Source organism: Megascapheus bottae, chromosome 9, assembly GCF_031878675.1.
Source record: "Megascapheus bottae isolate mThoBot1 chromosome 9, mThoBot2.hap1, whole genome shotgun sequence".
Taxonomy (NCBI): domain Eukaryota; kingdom Metazoa; phylum Chordata; class Mammalia; order Rodentia; family Geomyidae; genus Megascapheus; species Megascapheus bottae.
In genome coordinates, this window is record NC_143517.1 from 22160109 (window position 1) to 22178914 (window position 18806).

Genomic DNA, 18806 nt, shown 5'->3' on the forward strand with positions numbered 1-18806 from the left:
ATCCTGGCCATTCTAACTGGAGTGAGGTGGAATCTTAGAGTTGTTTTGATTTGCATTTCTTTTATGGCCAGAGATGTCGAGCATTTCTTCATGTGTCTATAGGCCATTTTTATTTCTTCTTCAGAGAAGACTCTCTTTAAGTCTTTGGCCCATCTTTTAATGGGATGGTTGTTACTTTGGAGATTAGTTTTGGAGTGATTCAATTTTTTTGGTATATTTTAGATATGAGGCCTTTGTCCGTTGTATGGTTGGTGAAGATCTTCTCTCATTCTGTAGGCTTTCTAGTTAATTTACTAGCTATGTCCTTTGCCATACAGAAGCTCTGCATTTTAATGCAGTCACACTTATAAGTGACTTTCTCTGATTTGTTGTGTTTCTTGGTCTTTATTAAGAAAGTTTCAGAATTGGTCTAAATCTATTTACATCTTTAAGGAACTTATGTGAAATTTCTATGTTAATTCTGAGAACAAACTCAAGCACACACAAGTTCAATTTTTATGTTTCTTCCACCAAGCACCATGGAATCATTTGAATGCTAAACTTTTAGTAATATTTAATATTGTATAAGGTTCAAATATATATTCCCATATGTATATATCAAATATACAATTCATGTAAGTATATGTCATATATAAAACCTTAAGTTAACAGTAGAAATGTAAATACTTGCTATTTAGAACCTTAAAAAACCTTGGTTACATGTGTATCAACTGAGATGATGGAGGTACAGAAATGGAGATATTCAACTCTCACTGCTGCCTTGGATTTCATGGTATTCATTACACGTTACACCCATTTCATTGATGCAGAAACCAGGACATGGATTAGAGAATAATTCACAGTCCATCATGACCACAGCCAGAATTGGATCCAGTTTTATTATACCTATTGTGTCCTACTGTATTTTATATATTTGCTGTTTTGTACTTCTTTTGTAAATTAGGCGTCTACAGCGTCTATTCCAGAAGATGGAACTACTTGCTAGTATGTTTGGGTTGAAGGCAGTGATGCAATAACTAAACAGTCTGATGAACTGTTGCCCTCACTGGCAGAACATGCCACGCCTACAGCTACTATCACATTGGACAGATGAAGCTACACAACTCTCCAAAGCATGGAGGGAGCTGCAGGTATCTCCCTAGGGAACTGTTTGACATGACTGGAGATATAGTTACTGTATTAAAAGAGTATGTAGAGTTTTCCAGATTTCCAAAGCACATGGCCCTCAAAATGTATGGTTTGGACGTGAATCTGGAATGAGTGATCTCCTTAGCACTTTTACATTCTCCTACTGCTTCAAAGAGTTCTACCATCTCTTTCTTTAGGACTGGCCAGACAATGAATTATTTTAGCTGATAAATCAACTAAATCTGTGAAGTGACAATGCTAAGTTTCTTATATGGGGATCTTTAATACCTTCGCTCTTAACAGGAGTGGTACATTTGAGGATCTGAAAGCACGTGGAAGCACCCCAGTCAGCTGTTGTAGTGAAATCCCACACCCAGCAGCTTGCCACATATCCAGCCAGCTTGTACCTCAGATGGCTTCAAACAGCACACTGAGGCTTGAGGTTCTGGTAGGAAGCTGATTCAATGTCCTGTTGCACCTGACCTTTCCCTAGTACATGGAAAAACCATAGAGGTCATAGCATCATATCTAGTTATTGGAGGCAGAATGGTCATAAAACATTAACTGATCCCTCTCAATGTAAAAGGGAGATTTATACTAACCTTGATTTTTGCTTATGTTCAGTGAAGTTATCAGAGGCAAAAAGATGCAAATTTTCTCTCATATGTGGAAGTTAGATCGAATTTATAAACATATATCTAAATATATACAAGGTCATACACATATGTACACAAACCTATTAACTGAAGGATGGTATTTGCCTATAGAGAGGAGAATATATGCTTAAGAAGAGAATTCCAGTGGTGTCACTCCTTTCAACAACGAACTTACAGTCTGACCAATTGAATAGCAGGAAGCTGTACTGGAGCTGAGGTCAAGGGGAAAGGGATGAAGTCAAGAGGAGATGGGTGACAAGTGGAGAGGAAGAGTGGGAGAAGGCAAGTAATACCCTCAAGTCATACAAGGTTCAATGTATGGATGTGAAGATGGAACTAGGAAAATGAAGGGAATAGGAAGGGTTGGAGAGATAGGGAGAGTGATAAAAAGGGTTATATTAAGTTAATGCAGTGATATAACTGGCATGTTAAACTGAATCCCCACAGTACAGCTACTGGGAGATAATAAAATAATAATAAAAATGTTAGCATTTTGCTTAAATAGTAACAGTCTAAACTTCTCTCCTCTCCTTTTTGTTTTGCTCCATTGAATGAAGGCATTCGGCAAAGCAGTGAGTCTTACTTCTCACAATGATTTAGAGTGCCTAGGACAGAAACAAGCCTTGGGGCAGTGCATGTACCTGAGTCTACCTTGCTTTGGTCTCCCCATTGTTGGTTTACAGGAACTCTCAACACCATCAAGACTAAAAAAAAAAAAGTCCACATACTTCAAGGCAGTAATTTACTCATAAAATAAATACACCTCCAACTTTATTAATAACCAACATTTTTTATTAGAGCAGATACAGTTGTGAAAACTGTACATTATACATTTTGGTTTCAAGAATTATAAATAAAGGAACCCACAGGTAGGGAGTTCTTTTTTCACAGCAAGAAACTTTAAATAAACAAAGTCATGTTTTTATTAAGTACATTGGCAGACTTCATGTGCTGTCCAAAATGTAGAGTACAGTATAACAACCCATTAGAAAGAGCCTTCATGTAAAATACAGCTGTGCACAGTTTAGAAAAATACCAACAATTTGAGCTTTGTTTTAAAAAAGCTTATAAATCAGACATATTTATAAATGGAACCAACATGCTCACTTTATAAACATATCCTTTAGTTATCTGTTACCCATTATTTCCAAGGCATTACAATGTTTTTAAATAAACACTTAAAAGATTAAATATTTTATTTTCTTTAAAAAATCAACTTTCCCAGCAATAAGGAGCTACAGGGTAAGGGAGGAGCAGTGAGATAGTGCTGAGACTGACATGGGAATTGAAGTTTTGTTCTTGGGTAAAAACGTATTTCCTAAATTGAAAAGTCAAAGCAAAATGTAAAAAATAAATATACAAGTTGTATTTCTTCACTTGCTCTCTTTCTGCCTTCTGCTTCCCTCCCCCACCCCACATTGGTCATTACCCGGGATTCTCAAACATCTTGTACTTCTGCAAAAAACTCCACCAAGCCTCTATCCTACAGGTAGGAAGGCACACAGCGTACATACATCTGTGCAGCCGTGGGAATTCAGTGAGCTGCCTCTGCTGCACTGAAAGATAGCTTACTTAACAAGGTAAAGAGAATCTGATTAAATCATGCAAATCATGAAATCATTAGGAAGCTCTCCCCCTCCACAATGTAATGTCTTAAAGAGACCTGACACATACTTTTCCTTCCCGATTTCTTTTTAAATTATTACTTTTATAATGACCGTATAGTTTCTCCTAAGTAAGCATGCTTCTGAGTAATAAAGGATAAATTATAAAACAGCAAAAAAAATCAGAATATGTCAGAACAAAGGACTGTAAAAGACAAATATTTAAAATAAAAACTCCTATGCTTTTAGAATTCCAAATAAAATTACAAAAGGACTTTGAAAAACACAGAAGGCAGAAAATTGAGGAGCAGTGATTTTTAACAAAGCCTTATGTGCTACCTGAAAGTATTCAACAAAAATTTAAGTTGGGGACAACAACAAAAACAAAAAAGAGCAGTTATTAATAGCATCTTGCTTAACTTTCATGGGAATTAACATAGCTACTGACAAGATTTTATTTGCTTGTAAAGTACGTCAGCAATGAAACTGAATCCTTTAAACACTGATTACTGCAATCCATGCAACATTTTGACTATCATTCTTAGAATTCTGGTGTCTTTCAGCTTTTAAATTTCAGCACTGTCTCAGTGCATAAAAATCCATCTCAGTCATGTTAAAATATTTAAAATTACCTTCAGCTTGCTAAATTTTAAAGATAGCCTCTTTTATTTTAGGTTGAGGAAGAATAAATGACATGACAAATGATGTATTGCTATGAAAACAAACACATTTCCACTAGTATTTTGTTGTTGCTTTCCCTTGAGATGCAACCTGTGTGTTCTGTCCAGCCAGGACTGCAGGTGGTAGATGAGTATCCATTATGTTTAAATAAACAGCAAAAATGAGCGGAGTCGTGCACAAGCAAACGAAACATTCCCTCCCGGAACATTCCAGAGGATGTTAAAGCAGCAGGTCATGGCATAAGACTAGTGAGTGATGCTGTTACCTAGTTCTTCTAATGAGATAAGAGTGAGTATTGGAACCAAGTCCACAGCAACACAATCCTCCGACCGCATTCCTCGGGCAGTCGCTCCTCCAGCTCCCTACTAAAAATGTCAGATGGTAAAATAGTAAGGCAGCTGTTGACTTCCATCAAAAAAAAAATTGCAGCTCCATACATTTCCAGTTTAGTCACACTCTGCTGGGACAGATGGAGTAGCTGATGCCAAGAACTTCGCTGGATGGGGCTGCTTCAGCAGATTTTAAAAAAGAATTATTATTAAGTTTTGCTCTCCAATATGGCTGCTTGCTTCAGCTCCCAGAGGACCCCAAAGCCACAAAGCATTCCTGAGGGGAACTGAACAGGTCCTCTGGCTGAATTTTCCAAGTTTCATCTCTCTTGCAATCCCATCCTAATTCCAAGCCTCCTTGCCTATGTCTGCACCACTTAACGGGCTTGAGGACACCTCGGCAGAGCTGTGGGCTAACACGACTAGTTGTCCTGACTTCACTGAAGGGTCAAAAGAGTTACAGCATTCAGTAACTATGTGGAATCACATTCGGGCACAGCCAAAATTAAAGCAAAGGACAATAGGTGATCGTTAAAAAGAATGGTAAATTCGAATATGAGAAAAGAATGCATTTGTTCGAAATGTTGTAAAGCAATGAAGGTTACCCTTACCTTTTTCCTGATTCTGATCAAGTTAGAAAGTGCACGAAGAGAATGGCCAACCCAATATTCAGCAGCATGACAAGGACAATCATGACTGAATTAGGGCCCTGGAAGGGAAAAAAAACAAAACAAGCACAATATCTCTACATTAATGTATTACCAGAGCAAACTGACAGCACCAATTATCAAAAGTACAAGGAAACACATACAGCTGAATGGCAACAGCAGTTTCAAAAGGCAGAAATTAAAAATAGTAACGCTATGTTCTGATGGAGACACTGTTGAACTTGCACTTAAAAATGAGTCCAGTCCTGAATTAGTTTAAAAATGTTTTCAGAGCCAGGTGTGATGGCTCACCCATGTAATTCTAGCAACTCACAGGCTGAGATCTGAGGATCACAGCTCAAAGCCAGCCTGGCACTAAAGCCCAAGAGAATCTTTCTTCAATTAATCACTGAAAAGGGGAAGTAGGGCTGTGGCTCCAGAGCTAGGGTGGTAGCCTTGAGCTGAAGAGCTCAGGGATAATGCCTAGGCAAAAGGCAGGGGGTAGCCTTGAGTTGAAGAGCTCAAGGTCAGCACCCAGGCCCAGATTTCAAGCCCCATAACCCACAAAAATATCCAAAAACATGTTTTCAGGCTACACCGGGACCAACCACTGGAGAGGGCTGGGAGCTAGTGAGGATTAAACTTTGTCTCAGACCACAAAAAGTGGTGTCCTCATCCTGGCAATTAAGAAAGAAGTGTCAAAACAGAAGACCATGATGCCTCCCAGGAAAAAAAAAAAAAACACTTGAAAATGGGGTTCTTTAACTCGCCCTTCCTCTGGGGACTTGTTGAAGCCTATAGGTGGAAACTGAAAGTGAGAAGCTAAATATTCTCAAGTCATTTTTTTTTTAAGGTCTAACTTTTCATTTCTCTAATCATAACTGTTCCATTTCAGGAATCAAGTTATATTTAACTAACTACAGAATCCATTTTTAATGAATATTACTATAATAACAATTAGACTGCCCAAAGTCCTCAAACTTTTGTTTATGACCCATCTATTCAGATCTAGCCTGTGGAGAAGCCATTGTTATTTTACTAGTAATGCCAAGATCATATCTTTCCAATAGTCTAACTCTCAAATAGCATTAGAAACATTCCAAACTGGATTTGAAACTTTATTGCTCTTATTTTACAGATGAGGAAAACAGTTGTTATAGTTGGCCACCAAATAATACTATGTTGGAATGTTATAAATGTACGATTTTAGTGGTGGAGGAAGGAGGGAGGAGGATTGGATTTGCCATTCTTGAGTCACATCACTGACTGCAATTGATTGGCAAGATGAGCAACAGAGGGCTAGAATGATAGCGTTCAGTTCAATGTCTTAAGTGGAAGCAGAATCACAAATGCCTCTGAATGCCAACTTCAAAAGCTTAATGTAAGCAGGACACTGTTAGCTCACATCTGTAATCGTAGCTACTCCGGAGGCAGAGATGTGAGGATTGAGGCTGGAAGCCATCCTCGGAGGGAAGATCCATGATACTCATCTCCAATTAGCCATCAAAAAAAGCCAGAAGCAGAGCTGTGGCTCAAATGGTAGAGCACAAGCGTTGAGCAAGAAAGGTCAGAGATAGTGAGTGCCCAGGCTCTGAGTTCAAGGACTGGCAAATGCAGACAGACAGACAGACAGACAGACAGACAGACAGACACACACACACACACACAAACTCTGCAAGCTTACAGTAGGGCCGGGATGTAGCCTTTGTCATAGAATACTTGTCTAGCATGCATATGGCTCAGGTCCCAGGAAGAGGAAGGAAACAAACAAAAACTTAAGCTGTATCTCAATCATTACTTCCCATTACATAAACCTTTAGAAGGTTCTGTGGATTTATATAAATTGTTTTAAACTGGTTAGTACTCTGGGCTTCTGGATTATCTTGGAATGAATTTAACAGTTTATCTTCCTGCAAGTTTTAGTGCACATCTAATTGCACTGATAACCTAAATTCAATGTATACTGAATAAGAATTTTATCCAGGATGAAAAATACTTATGTGTTTTCTACTGAACACATATACTATTTATCCTGTATATAGTCCAATACACACATATTTGTTCTACTAGCGTAGCTCTACTTTTGAAGCTATTTTTAAAGATGACTCAGTAGAGATGAGAGTAAAGTAGCCATAAAAGACTCAAACAGCAACCAGGTGAAAAAATATAAATCTGGGACACTATGTGTAAGTGGCAGGTATCAAGTCATGGCCTCTGTGTTCTTCTGATACCTAGGCAGGCGATGGGGCAGAAAGCTTTAAGGTGAAGTCCCACAAATATGGCTGTGCTGGCCAATTCTAGCTTAAAATAGCAAAATGAAAAAAAAGCGCTCAGTCTTGCTTTTCCAGACTGACTGGGACAGGTGTCACGGGAGGCAGCGTCAAAGTCCATATTATAAGAAACTTTCAGGCAGTCAGTTAGAGAAAAAACAGAGATCAAAATATGGAAAGAAATTCTGGCTTAAGAAATTAATTGGGGCTGGGAGTTTGGCCTAGTGGTAGAGTATTTGCCTAGCATGCAAGAAGACCTGGGTTCGATTCCTTGGGACCACATACATAGAAAAAAAAGCCAGAAGTGGTGCTATAGCTCAAGTGGTAGATCTCTAGCCTTGGGAAAGTCCAAGGATAGCGCTTAGGCCCTGAGTTCAAGGCCTAGGACTGGAAAAAAAAAAGAAAAAAAAAGAATCATTTTTTTTCTTTTCATCAAGAGATATCCATTTTACACGATGTCAAACTTCTCTAAAAGTTAAGCTTTTGGGCCAGGAGTGTAGCCTAGTGGTAGAGTGCTCGCCTAGCATGTACAAAGCCCTAGGTTTGATTCCTCGGAACCAAATATACAGAAAAAGCTGGAAGTGGCGTTGTGGCTCAAGTGGCAGAGTGCTAGCCTTGAGCAAAAAGTGTCCAAGGACAGTGCCCAGACCCTGAGTTCAAGATCCAGGACTGGCAAAAAAAAAAAGTTAAGCTTTTAGTTAGAGAAAGTTTAACTTTTTGTTGTTGCCAATTTTTATTATCTGCCTTTTGTTTGGGGGTGAGGTTCAAACTTGATCTCACAGTGAGGCTTTAGGACTTATAAATTCAAGAGAAAGATGAGGAGAATCTCAAAACAACCTTGGAAGCTGCTGATAGTAATTATGGCTGAGGAAAAAGGCAGCCAATCTTCAGAAAGTGTTGAGATTCCCTACTGGAGAATTCTCAGTTTTTCTATTAACTGACTAGGATCTAACAATGGCTATCTTTGCTCCTACCAGAGTTGAATTGTCAGTGTCACGTGGAATGTGTGCCTCTGGAACGGAGTCCCACCTGCAATCATGGTTTGTGGGGATCACAAATTTCTCAAGAAAGGTTAGAGTCATCTCTGAGGAAGCCTTCCTCGTCCCTCTCATACTCAATTTGCTCTATGTGTTAGTCTGTGTCCTGGAAGATATTCTGTATTTCCAGGGTGGTACTGTGGCTGGACTAAACATTTTAGAATACCATTGAAACAAACATTCTGGCAATAGGCAATGCTTTTGAAGCACTATGGTAAGAACTTCATAAGAACTATTTTATCTTCATAATTTCATTGGCTAGGGGCAGATGAAGAAACCAAAGGCACAGAGAGGTTGGGAAATTTGTTCAGAGTCACAAAGCTAGAAAGCAGTAGAGTTGGGATTTGAACCCAGGAGGTTTTGCATAAGACCCCAAGCTCTTAGCTATTATTGCCACATGCACATGAGCTCATTGACTATAAAATCACAGATGAAGTTGGTCATGAGCCTGACCTCTAAGCAGGGATCCAACTCAACCTAGATCACTCAGCTGCCCACCAAGACTACTGATGGCTTCATTCAGGGCTTCTCTCAAATGTCTGCTTTCATGGAAAATGTCTATGAATTTGAACATATTTCTTATATATCTGTGTACGATGCCTTTCTAGCTCTAAATGATAGGTACTACTCAACTGTGTGAAAGCCATTCACTGTTCACCTTTCTGAGGGGACCATGCCACTTCCTAACTCTTGGGAGAGAAGAGAAGGCACTACCCTAGAAGCAGGAAAGGAAGGCACTTTTCTGTTACCATGAGCAAGGTAGCCCTTTTACAGAAGGGTGTGAAGTCATCTGCTTTCCCCTCACCCTTACAGGCAATGTGGATCAGGGAGGCTACAATGCCGCTGGGGAACAAAGAGGAGCCGTGGAGCTTGGTGTTCAGAGATGGGGGATACTTGGCTTACTCCAAAAACCAAGAGGATTCCTGCCCACAAGCAAAACAGATGATTTTTTTTCTAAATAAGGAGGCTGTGTATTTACCCACAATACCCTACAGTATTGTGTTTTGTTTGTTTTTTTTTCTTCATTGCTGAGAATTGAGCTCAAGGTCTCGTACTTGGCTAGGCAAATGTTCTACCACTTAAGTTGTGCCCCAGTTCTTTTATTTTTAGTTTGTTTTTCTAATAGGACCTTATATGTTTTTTTGGATTGGTATTAGACCACAGTCCTGCTTTTGTCTTCTGTGTCACTGAGATTACAGAAGTAAATGACCGCATCCAGCCCTAAGATACTGTTTTAGAGAAAGAATCTTACCAGTAAGAGCTAGGCAAAAAGGATTTTTTTTCTATCACAGACAGTGATAGTACAGGCAGTGAGATAGATATTTCCCTCTGAATTCTTGAGAACCAACAGAAATCACTGAGTTATGCAAAGGTATAAAATTGACCTAGCATTGTTTGAATTCCTACCTATAAATTAGGCAAACTGTTACTGCTATACATTTGAGGCTTTATGAGACTATATATGACGACTGTCTAATGAGAAGTGATTATCACATTTAAAAGCTCAGGACTGGTAATAATATCTGGCTACTGGTATATCCATGTTAACCTAAGCTTCTTTTGCTCAAGGCTAGTGGTCTACCATTTGAGCCACAGCTCCACTTCTGGCTTATTGGAGATAAGAATCTCACAGGCTTTCCTGCCCAGGCTGGCTTGGAATAGTGATACTCAGATCTTAGCCTCCCAAGTAGCTAGGATTAGTTGTAAGCGGTTGGTGCCTGCTTCAGGTTAAATGTTTTTAAGAATGAATGCTTACAGACTCAAAGGAACATAGGCCCAATAGTCTCATTTGTCATAATCAGTAGGAACCTTGGGCTCTCCTAGCAGAGATTCACAATAGAACAAAATCTAGATACATAAGGCCATACAGTATGACGCTAAATGTAAGGAACTTCAGGATATAGAAACAAAAACCATATAATGAGTGATTGTCGTCCTTGATGTATTATGTTATCTCTCATCTCTTTTACTGTCCCTTGGTCATCTCATATTGTTCCAGTATTTTACCTGGTTATCTGATATATTGTATATATGTTTAATTGGCTGTTTGAAATAGGAGAGGGAAGGGGGAAATCAAGTTGTGAGGTGGGAGGGGAAAGGGAAATGGGAAACAGGACATGAGAAAGGGTATCAATATTTGTGAAGTAATGTACCTTCTATCTGATGAATATAACGTAACCCTTCTATTAATTACAATAAAAAATATATGAAAAAAAGAATGAATGCTTAAAATAGAAGGAATGAATGTATACCGAGTAATAGAGAGTCTCATAAAATTAGTCTGTCTTGAAAGACATTTATCTCCATTGTGGTTAACTGTTAGGAAGCTATTAGTCCAGTTAATCTGATTAATTTATATTTAGCTAATTAAGAAGATGAAAATGAGAAGGAAGAACTAGTATTTAATCAATACTTGCAAGAGAAATAAGCATAAAGGATTTTAAGCTTTAGTTAATTAAAAATGCATTTCACAAAAAGTGGGGGGAGTAAAGGGTGAGCAAATACAGTCATATTGGCCATGCATTATGTACAAATTGAACTATGTACTTTAAGGGGAGGGGGAAAGTGGGAGAGAAGGATGAAAGGGGAAGTATTCAGCAAGATACCTTGTACTCATACCCTGACACATGGAATTATAACCTCTTTGAACAAATACTTAATAAAAAAATGAGTTTCAATGTTTAATGCTAAGAGTAAACTTTTTTTCCCCTTCAGTTCCAGGGCCTGAACCCAGGGTCTGAGCTCTGTCCCTGAGCCTCTTTGTGCTTAAGGCTAGCATTCAACTTGAGCCACACAACTTGAGCCACAGCAAGACTTCTGGTTTTTGAGTGGCAATTGGAGATAAGAGTCTCATGGGAACTTCTCTGCCTGAGCTGGTTTTAAACCACAATTGTCATCTCAGCCTCCTGAGCAGCTAGGATTACAGGAGAGAGCCACTGGTGCCTGGCTTTGTAAACTTTTTATTGTTGTTGTTTCTGGCAGTCCTGGGGATTGAACTGAGGACCTCACAATTGCTGGCAGGAGCTCTACCACTTAGTCCACACAAATAGTAGCTGTTCTACAATCTTGTTGGCTGTGTTACAAATTGACATTGTTATGCCTACTTCTGAAATTATTAGCACCAGATTAGTGTGTTCTATTTGTTAAATGGTGTTAATGTTTAACCCCTCTATGCGAAAGCATAGGTGACCAAGTCAGTGGGTTAGTTAATTTGTTAATAAAAAGTCAAGTTTCTGTAAACTACACAGATTTATATAAATCCTGCAGAATTTGATAAAATACAAATTCTAGATATTATTCTACAAATCTTACAAAGGAGTGTACAGACATCAATCAATAATTACACCAACAAAATACCTTACACATTCAAGACTCACTGCTAATAAATACCGTCTAAAAGGACAGTGAAATTCTGGAAGCATTCCCATTCAGAAGGTGCACAACTAAAGTTGTTTCATTTGGGATGACAAATATTCTGGTTGTCAAAGTAGCTAATTAAATAAAATCCAAGCTAAAATTCTGTGAAAAAAATAGTTCATCACAGGAAGGGATTTCCTTTTGTGTAAAGACGATCACCTGAGTGTGTGTGTGTGAGTGTGAGTGTGTGTGTGTGTGTGTGTGTGTGTGTGTCTGAGGATGACTCAGCATGCCTCACTTCTAGAGGTCTGGGAGGCACTGGTCACAGGTGTCTTGTGGGGGGAGAGGAAGCTACCACAAAGCTTACGCTGAAAGCTCTTACAACTCTGCATATACATGAGCCATCCCGGGCTGATCAGGTTATACCTACCCAATTTATAGGTCAGGAGGGCAGAGTAGGCTGAGGACCTCTGCCTGGAGGGCTTTTTGCTATCTCAAAGCATAAACATGCTATCCCCTACCTAAATGACCATGTGCTCAACTGAGGCCTGGCTGTTGCCACAATGCACAGTTACCCCCGTCCCTGAACAAAGCCAAAGGGAGAAATGACCATACTCCTTGTAAGACTTACTGAATTGGCTTCTTTTTCCAAAGAAGGGCATGGATCATTGCTTGCTGGATTCTTTGGTATAGCAAGTTCAGACTTCCTTGCTTTTGGCTCAGCTTTGCTTTCTTTGGCAACTGCTTTTGTCACAGACTTAGGGGGACTCCACTTGTTAGGTGACGGCTTGTGTACCAGGGCAGAGGAAGACCGGCTTGTTCCATCATCATTCTCCTCTTCTGTGTGGTGCTGGGGAGCGTTCAGTTTCACATAGTAGCCATGATACTGAGAATGCAACTCCCCATTACTGGGATTGGGGACATGGTGGCGGCCAGAGTATTTGGGTGCCATTGCTCCCGCCTCCTTTGAGGGGGCCTTTGACATCAAGGGTTTATTGACAATGGCTGTCACCTGCTCATCCACACTCCTTCTATCTTGACTGAGTCTTGCCCCTGAGCTGGGGTTTTGCTTCTTGGAGGGTTTCGGGGAGGAGGGCTGGGGAGAGTGGCTTTGTTTTGGGCTGGCCTCAGGAGATCTGGGGGGAGTTGTGCCTTTGCGATAAAAATGAGGAGATTCCTTTGGTGTGGGTGGCTTTTCTGGTACCTTTTCTTCTGGGTTTTCTTTAGTGTCAACACCCTCTTGATATCTCTGTTTGATGTAATCAGGACCTGGAAAGAAACATTAAAGTACAAGGAAAGGATGATGATAAAAAGGCGTAAAGGCTTATTTGTATGGTTAGGTGTCTTTTTTTTTTTTGTGAAATGATACTAACTAGAAAAACACATTTATGAAGACTTGATTAAGTATGAGTACAACTTACTCTCCAAGGGAGAGAATACTGTAGAAAAAGTGCTTTGAAGTTCACACAGATCACTATTTACCATTTTGGCAGTCATTAGCACTCAACAGTTCTGATTTCCCTAATAATTATATTGTTCCTGCATACCAGCAGAATACTGAGTGGAGTTGGCAGAGAAATGAAGTAGTTTATCCAAATAATGTTGAATAACTAAAACATAGACGGCAGACACTTGTGTCAAGAAGCTGTACTTGGATGACATTTGTCATGATTAGAAACCCTTTCCACAGTTCAGCCTGTAAGGGCTGAAGGATGGTGCCAGTGGTCAGAAAGAGGCCAGTGTGAAGCCCGTGGTCAACTCTCCTAGGCAGTGCCCTTCTAGGTGAATTAGCCTCAGCCCCGCACCACTATCAAGTCACGTGCACACTGGCTACCATTCTCGTCATCAGCCAATTTGCCTCTCTTGAGATGAAGTTGAGGTCACGTATAGCACAGCTGGCCACTGTGTCCTGCAGTGGCAGGAACTGATACGTTAGCTCTCAAATACGCCCTGGAGAAACTACCTTTATCAGCTTCATAAAGAGAGGTGACCCGCTCTTGTCCATGTTACAACGCTGTGTGTTCATAGTGCCCTCCTGCCTTTAGCCCACTCCTCACCCCAAGCCAACCAAAGCTTTAGGGAGAAGTAAAGAGCAATTCAATCCCAGCCCAGGTAAAAAGTGAGACCCAATCTAAAAAAATAACCAGAGATAAAAGGACTGGAGGCATGGCTCAAGTAATAGAGAGCTTGACTAGCAAGTGTGAATGAAGCCTTGTGTTGAGAACCCAGTACCTCCAAATGGGAAAAAAAATGCTAACGGGCCAGGTGTACTGGTGCGCACTTGTAATTCCCAGCTATTCCAGGGCAGCGACTGGAGGATGTCTGTGGTTCACAATGAGTCTAGGGAAAATATTATGCCCCATTTCAACCAATCGGTCGTGGTTCATGCCTGTCATCCCAGATACTGAGGCAGGCACAGGTAAATGGATGGAATTCTATACCAACTGGGGAAAAAACTAACCAAGACAAAACACTTCCAGCCTTTTCTATGTATGCAGTACTGAATCCTAGGGCTTCATGCATGCTAGGCAAGCATTCTTACCAGTAAGCCACACTCTCGGCCCAGCAATTTTCTTTTAATTCCTGTGTCCAAACCAGTAGCATGAATTTCTGACCCAGCTTGAGGCTTCTCACTGAATGCACAAATGGGTGATGGCAAATCATGTGAAAGGTGACACCTTCCTTTCTGACACAACACTATGGGCACATGAAGTTACTTCTCCATCAGCAGCTTCACCCTTCAAGTTTATTTGCTTTTGGTGCTGGCAGATGACCCCAGGGACTCAGGCATGCTAAGTATGTTCTGTACCACTGAGCTACACACCCAGCTCCAGCTCCTACATGTTCAAGCCCACAAGGTCATTTGCAGCGTTCCTGCACAGAGAAGCCCTGACATTGCCAAACCCCCTCCTTTTTGCGATTAAGTATATTCTCTGAGAGAGCTCAATGTAGTGTTTACTCACAAACTTCTCTTTCACCCCTCAATTCAGAACAGAATCAGAGTTGATTTTTATCTGTGCTTTACTGCTATTCAATTTTATAGCATTACTGAACCTAGCCATCTAGGTATGATATATCAAAGGTATACTGCCACAGTAAGTAAAATCACTGGCTCTCAGAGCCAATGGAATGGTAGGTAACTGAAGAGGCATAACACTGAACCAATGAAATACTTCAGTGTCTTCGATCTAACAGGTGGGTGTAAAAGTTATTTTTGCAAAAACCTGTCAATAATGATCTTAAGATATAGGCATGTAAAAAGCTAATATTTAACTACACTGGAAGAAAAAGAAAAGAGCCACTAAACTTGGAGAATAAAGCCTGTGTGTTTCATTGTAAAGACTTGAGGACATGATAGTCCAGCTTGCAAATTTAGGAATTATTCTGGTAACCTCTGAGCTTGAGCTCAGAGCCTGAGCACTGTCCTTGGATTTTCTCAAGGTTAAAGATCTACCACTTGAGCCTCAGCCCCACTTCCAGCTTTTTTCTATGTATGTGGTACCGAGGAATCGAACCTGGGTCTTCATGCATGCTAGGCAAGCACTCTACCACTAGGCCAAACTCCTGGCCCCGCTGAGACTCTTATCTCCAATTAACAGCTAGAAAACAGGATGTGGGGATGTGGCTCAAGGGGTAGGGTGGAAGCACACAGGGACAATACCCAGGCCCAGAGTTCTGTCTGTCTATCTATCTATCTATCTATCTATCTATCTATCTATCTATCTATCTATCTATCTCCAATAGATGAGTTTGGCACCAGTGGCTCATGCCTGTAATCTGTAATCTTAATTTCTCAGGAGGCTAGACTAGAGGATTGCAATTTGAAGTCAGCCTTGGAAGAAATGTCTGCTAGACTCCACATCCCAAATAACTAGCAAAAAGCAGGATGGTAGGCATGTCTCAGTACCACAGAGTACCAATGAAAAACAAGCCTAGTGAGAGCACCAGGCTTGAATTTAAGCCCCAAAACGGGGAGAAAATCTCTTACTTTGTTATGCATGGAGGATGACTGGTTAAGGAAATCAGTGTGCCCTCAAGCAGTAGTTACCATGTTTGGCATCTATCAGAAAGACCTGGGGTGCTATGCTCAGAGTCTGATTTAAGGAAAAGTACAACTCAAAGTCCATGTATCTTAATGTTTAACATGGTTCAGATGATTCTAAGATACCCACCTAGGGGTGTCTGAAAGCATGCTGAGATGTGGACAGAATACCGGCATTACCTGACTACATCTGGTGGAACATGGCTCCTAAGTGGCATAGTCATGTGACAACTGAATAATCCATGAAAAAACACATGTGGATTGTTACAGTAAGAGTAAATACATCTTAAACAAGACATTAAAGTGAGACAGAGGGACAGAAGCTTTTCTGGACTATATTTCTCTAGAAGGCACATGCTGTGCCTGCTATTTGTTCTGGGTATGCTAGCAACGCAGGGCCAGCCAAATAAGCTGATGAGATGCAGCAGTTCACTGACAGGATCAGCCAAAATGCTGCTGGGGAGGGAAGCCTTGACAAGTGTTCAAAGTGTTGCAAGCAGCCATGATTTCTGATACCATACATGTAAATCTAATGGCCCTACCTAATGGAGGCTCTGTCCCTCCTGGATACTGACATAGGGAAAATCTCAGATGCAAGTCACCTGCTCCAGGACATGCTATTAAGGGTGCAATGACAGTTGGCACCATTCCCTGACACTAAGGCAAGTTGTCAGAGTTGGCACAAAGTCTCTGGATAGACAATGGCCAGTCTGATAGATTGGCTATGGGCAGAGTTCCCAAAACAAATGTCTATGAAGGGCTAGGTGTGGCCTTAAACCTATAATCCTAGCTACTTGGGAGGCAAGAACTGAGGGATTTTGATTTGAGGACTTTCTAGGCATAAAAACGTTTTGAGACTTTATATCCATCAATAGCTAAGTTTTTATTTATTTATTTATTGTCAGTTGTGGGGCTTGAACCCAGGGCCTGAGCACTGTCCTTAGAATTTTTCTCAAGGCTAGAGCTCTACCACTTGAGCCACAACACCACTTCCAGCTTTTTTCTATGTATGTGGTACCGAGGAATTGAACCGGGGTCTTCATGCATGCCAGGCAAGCACTCTACCACTAGGCTAAACTCCCGGCCCTGCACTGGTTTTTGCTATCCCAACTACAATGGAAGCATAAGTAGGAGGATCAGAGGGGAGGTCAGCCTAGGCATCCTGAAAGTCCTTCCCTTGAAGATAATCAATGCAGAAAGGGGCTGGCGTCATAACTCAAGTGGTAAAGTACCTACCTCACAAGCTCCGAACTATATGCCTATGATGGCCCCAACCAAGCCAAAATCAAAACAACTGCCTAGTATGGTAGTGCCTTTAAATACTTACTAGCGGCAGCAGGAGTCACTAATAGTAATAGTAATAATTTTCTCTACAGACTTCTAATCAGGGAAAAAGGACCAGACTGAAAGATTCTAGAAGATGATACAACTCGTAACAAAACCACTGTTGTGATCCCTATGGAAAGAATGTCACTCTCCACTGGACCTTCCAGTACCATCCTTAACAATGCCACAATGCCAGTGAATGCCAACACTGACCTTGTGAACCGCAGGACATCCGCTCCAAGGCCCTGCACCTGGCTGGCCCTTAGTCCACGCTTATGAAAGGAGTAACAGGAGTAAATAGCAATAATAACAAACCAACTCATGAATGACCAATTCTGTGTGTCTCCTTTTCATGGATAAGCACATTTAGAATGTTAGGTGTAGGCGAACTTGCAAATCACCACTCCTAGATGCTTTATTCATGCATGTAGATGACAGGCACAGACATTATTTCCATAATGAAGATATACTTTAATCTTCAAAGACTTATAATTCATACCAGAAATGCAAGCTTAGTTAATGCTAAAGGCTAACTGAAAGGCTTCACTTCCACCCTAAATAATCAATGTGCTGCATGTGCGCACATGCCTGCTTCAGCAGAGGTAGACAAAGCTTGTTGAAATGTTGCCTAGGAAAGCAGGCTGGCTGTGTCCCAAGAGAGCTCAACCTAATAAACTCACCATCTTCCAAGGCAGTGTTTCAATTTCTTTCTTCATGGCTTTTTTTTAAGCCAGTCCTGGGGCTTGAACTCAGGGTCTGAGCTCTGTCTTTGGGCTTTCTCAAGGCTAGAGCCCTACCACTTGAGCCATAGCACCATTTCTGGCTTTTTCTATGTATCTGGTACTGAGAAATTAAATCAGGGTCTTCGTGCATGCTAAGCAATCACTCTACCACTAGGCCAAACTCCCAGACCTCAAATTTTTTTTTAAAACCAGTGCCCAGAACATTGATAAATGCAAAATTTTAGTGTCCTATTTAATAGCACTGGAAATTAAAAACAAAACTAAGAGCTTGATGGAATGGAAATGGGAGAACCAGGCAGTTAGTTTCCTCATTTTCTGGTTCTTTAATCCCTTCTACTTCTCAAAAAGCTTCCTCTCACCTTCCTGCCCAGGAACTTGATTTTATAGTATGTGGATATAGAGCCTGGGGACCTACTCATATCCAAAGCTCACAAGACTGATATATAATAATGACGGCCAATTCAGTAGTTCACAGGGAGTAGGGTAAATACCATACAGGCCACAAGACCTGTACCCACACTACTAGTACATATTCTCCCTGCTGGCAGGCCTCCATGAGTTACTGGTAAATGTGGAATCAGAATAAGGAGCAAGAGATGAATCAACTATGTAATGGCATCAAGTTGAGCTAGTCTGATATGTTCACTTCCTCAGTCATGATAATCTTGCCAATGAGCCATCCCCCACTGGCCACAGTACCCTGCTCTATAATAGAAAGGTCCTTTCCAATGCCAATGTAATGGCTCTGGTTTCTCCCCCTCTGGACAGGCTCTGGATACTGCCAATTTTTGCCTCTGTTACTCACTTTTCTTCTATACTTCGAGGGTCACCGGTTCCATTTCAGATGTTTTCATATTTCCAGTCATGTTACAAGCATATCCTGAAGTCCTTGTAGCCTTGCCATCATGGATGATCACGTGACCAATCTCTAAGCATGCCCATGGCTCAATTTCAAGTTTATGATACTCAGGGGGCAAAGTTCTGAA

The 18806-nt window shown here is 40.7% G+C and overlaps 2 protein-coding genes across 5 annotated transcripts in view; both read right to left on the minus strand.

Annotated features, from left to right (window-relative positions):
• Positions 1-18806, minus strand: part of Stau2 (staufen double-stranded RNA binding protein 2) — a 616065-nt gene that overhangs the window by 546758 nt on the left and 50501 nt on the right. The window lies entirely within an intron of this gene.
• Jph1 (junctophilin 1) overlaps positions 3266-18806 on the minus strand; it is an 85169-nt gene continuing 69628 nt past the window's right edge. Inside the window, exons 4-6 of one of the 4 annotated variants that reach the window (XM_090338960.1) lie at positions 12341-12978; positions 5010-5107; positions 3266-4434 (exon numbers count right to left, since the gene is read on the minus strand). In XM_090338960.1, coding sequence (XP_090195086.1) covers positions 5027-5107; positions 12341-12978 — 719 coding nt within the window. In that variant the 3' untranslated portion in view covers positions 3266-4434; positions 5010-5026. Of the gene's footprint in view, positions 4872-5009; positions 5108-12340; positions 12979-18806 lie in introns of all 4 variants that reach the window. The other 3 variants (XM_090338958.1, XM_090338959.1, XM_090338957.1) reach the window with 3 other exon arrangements.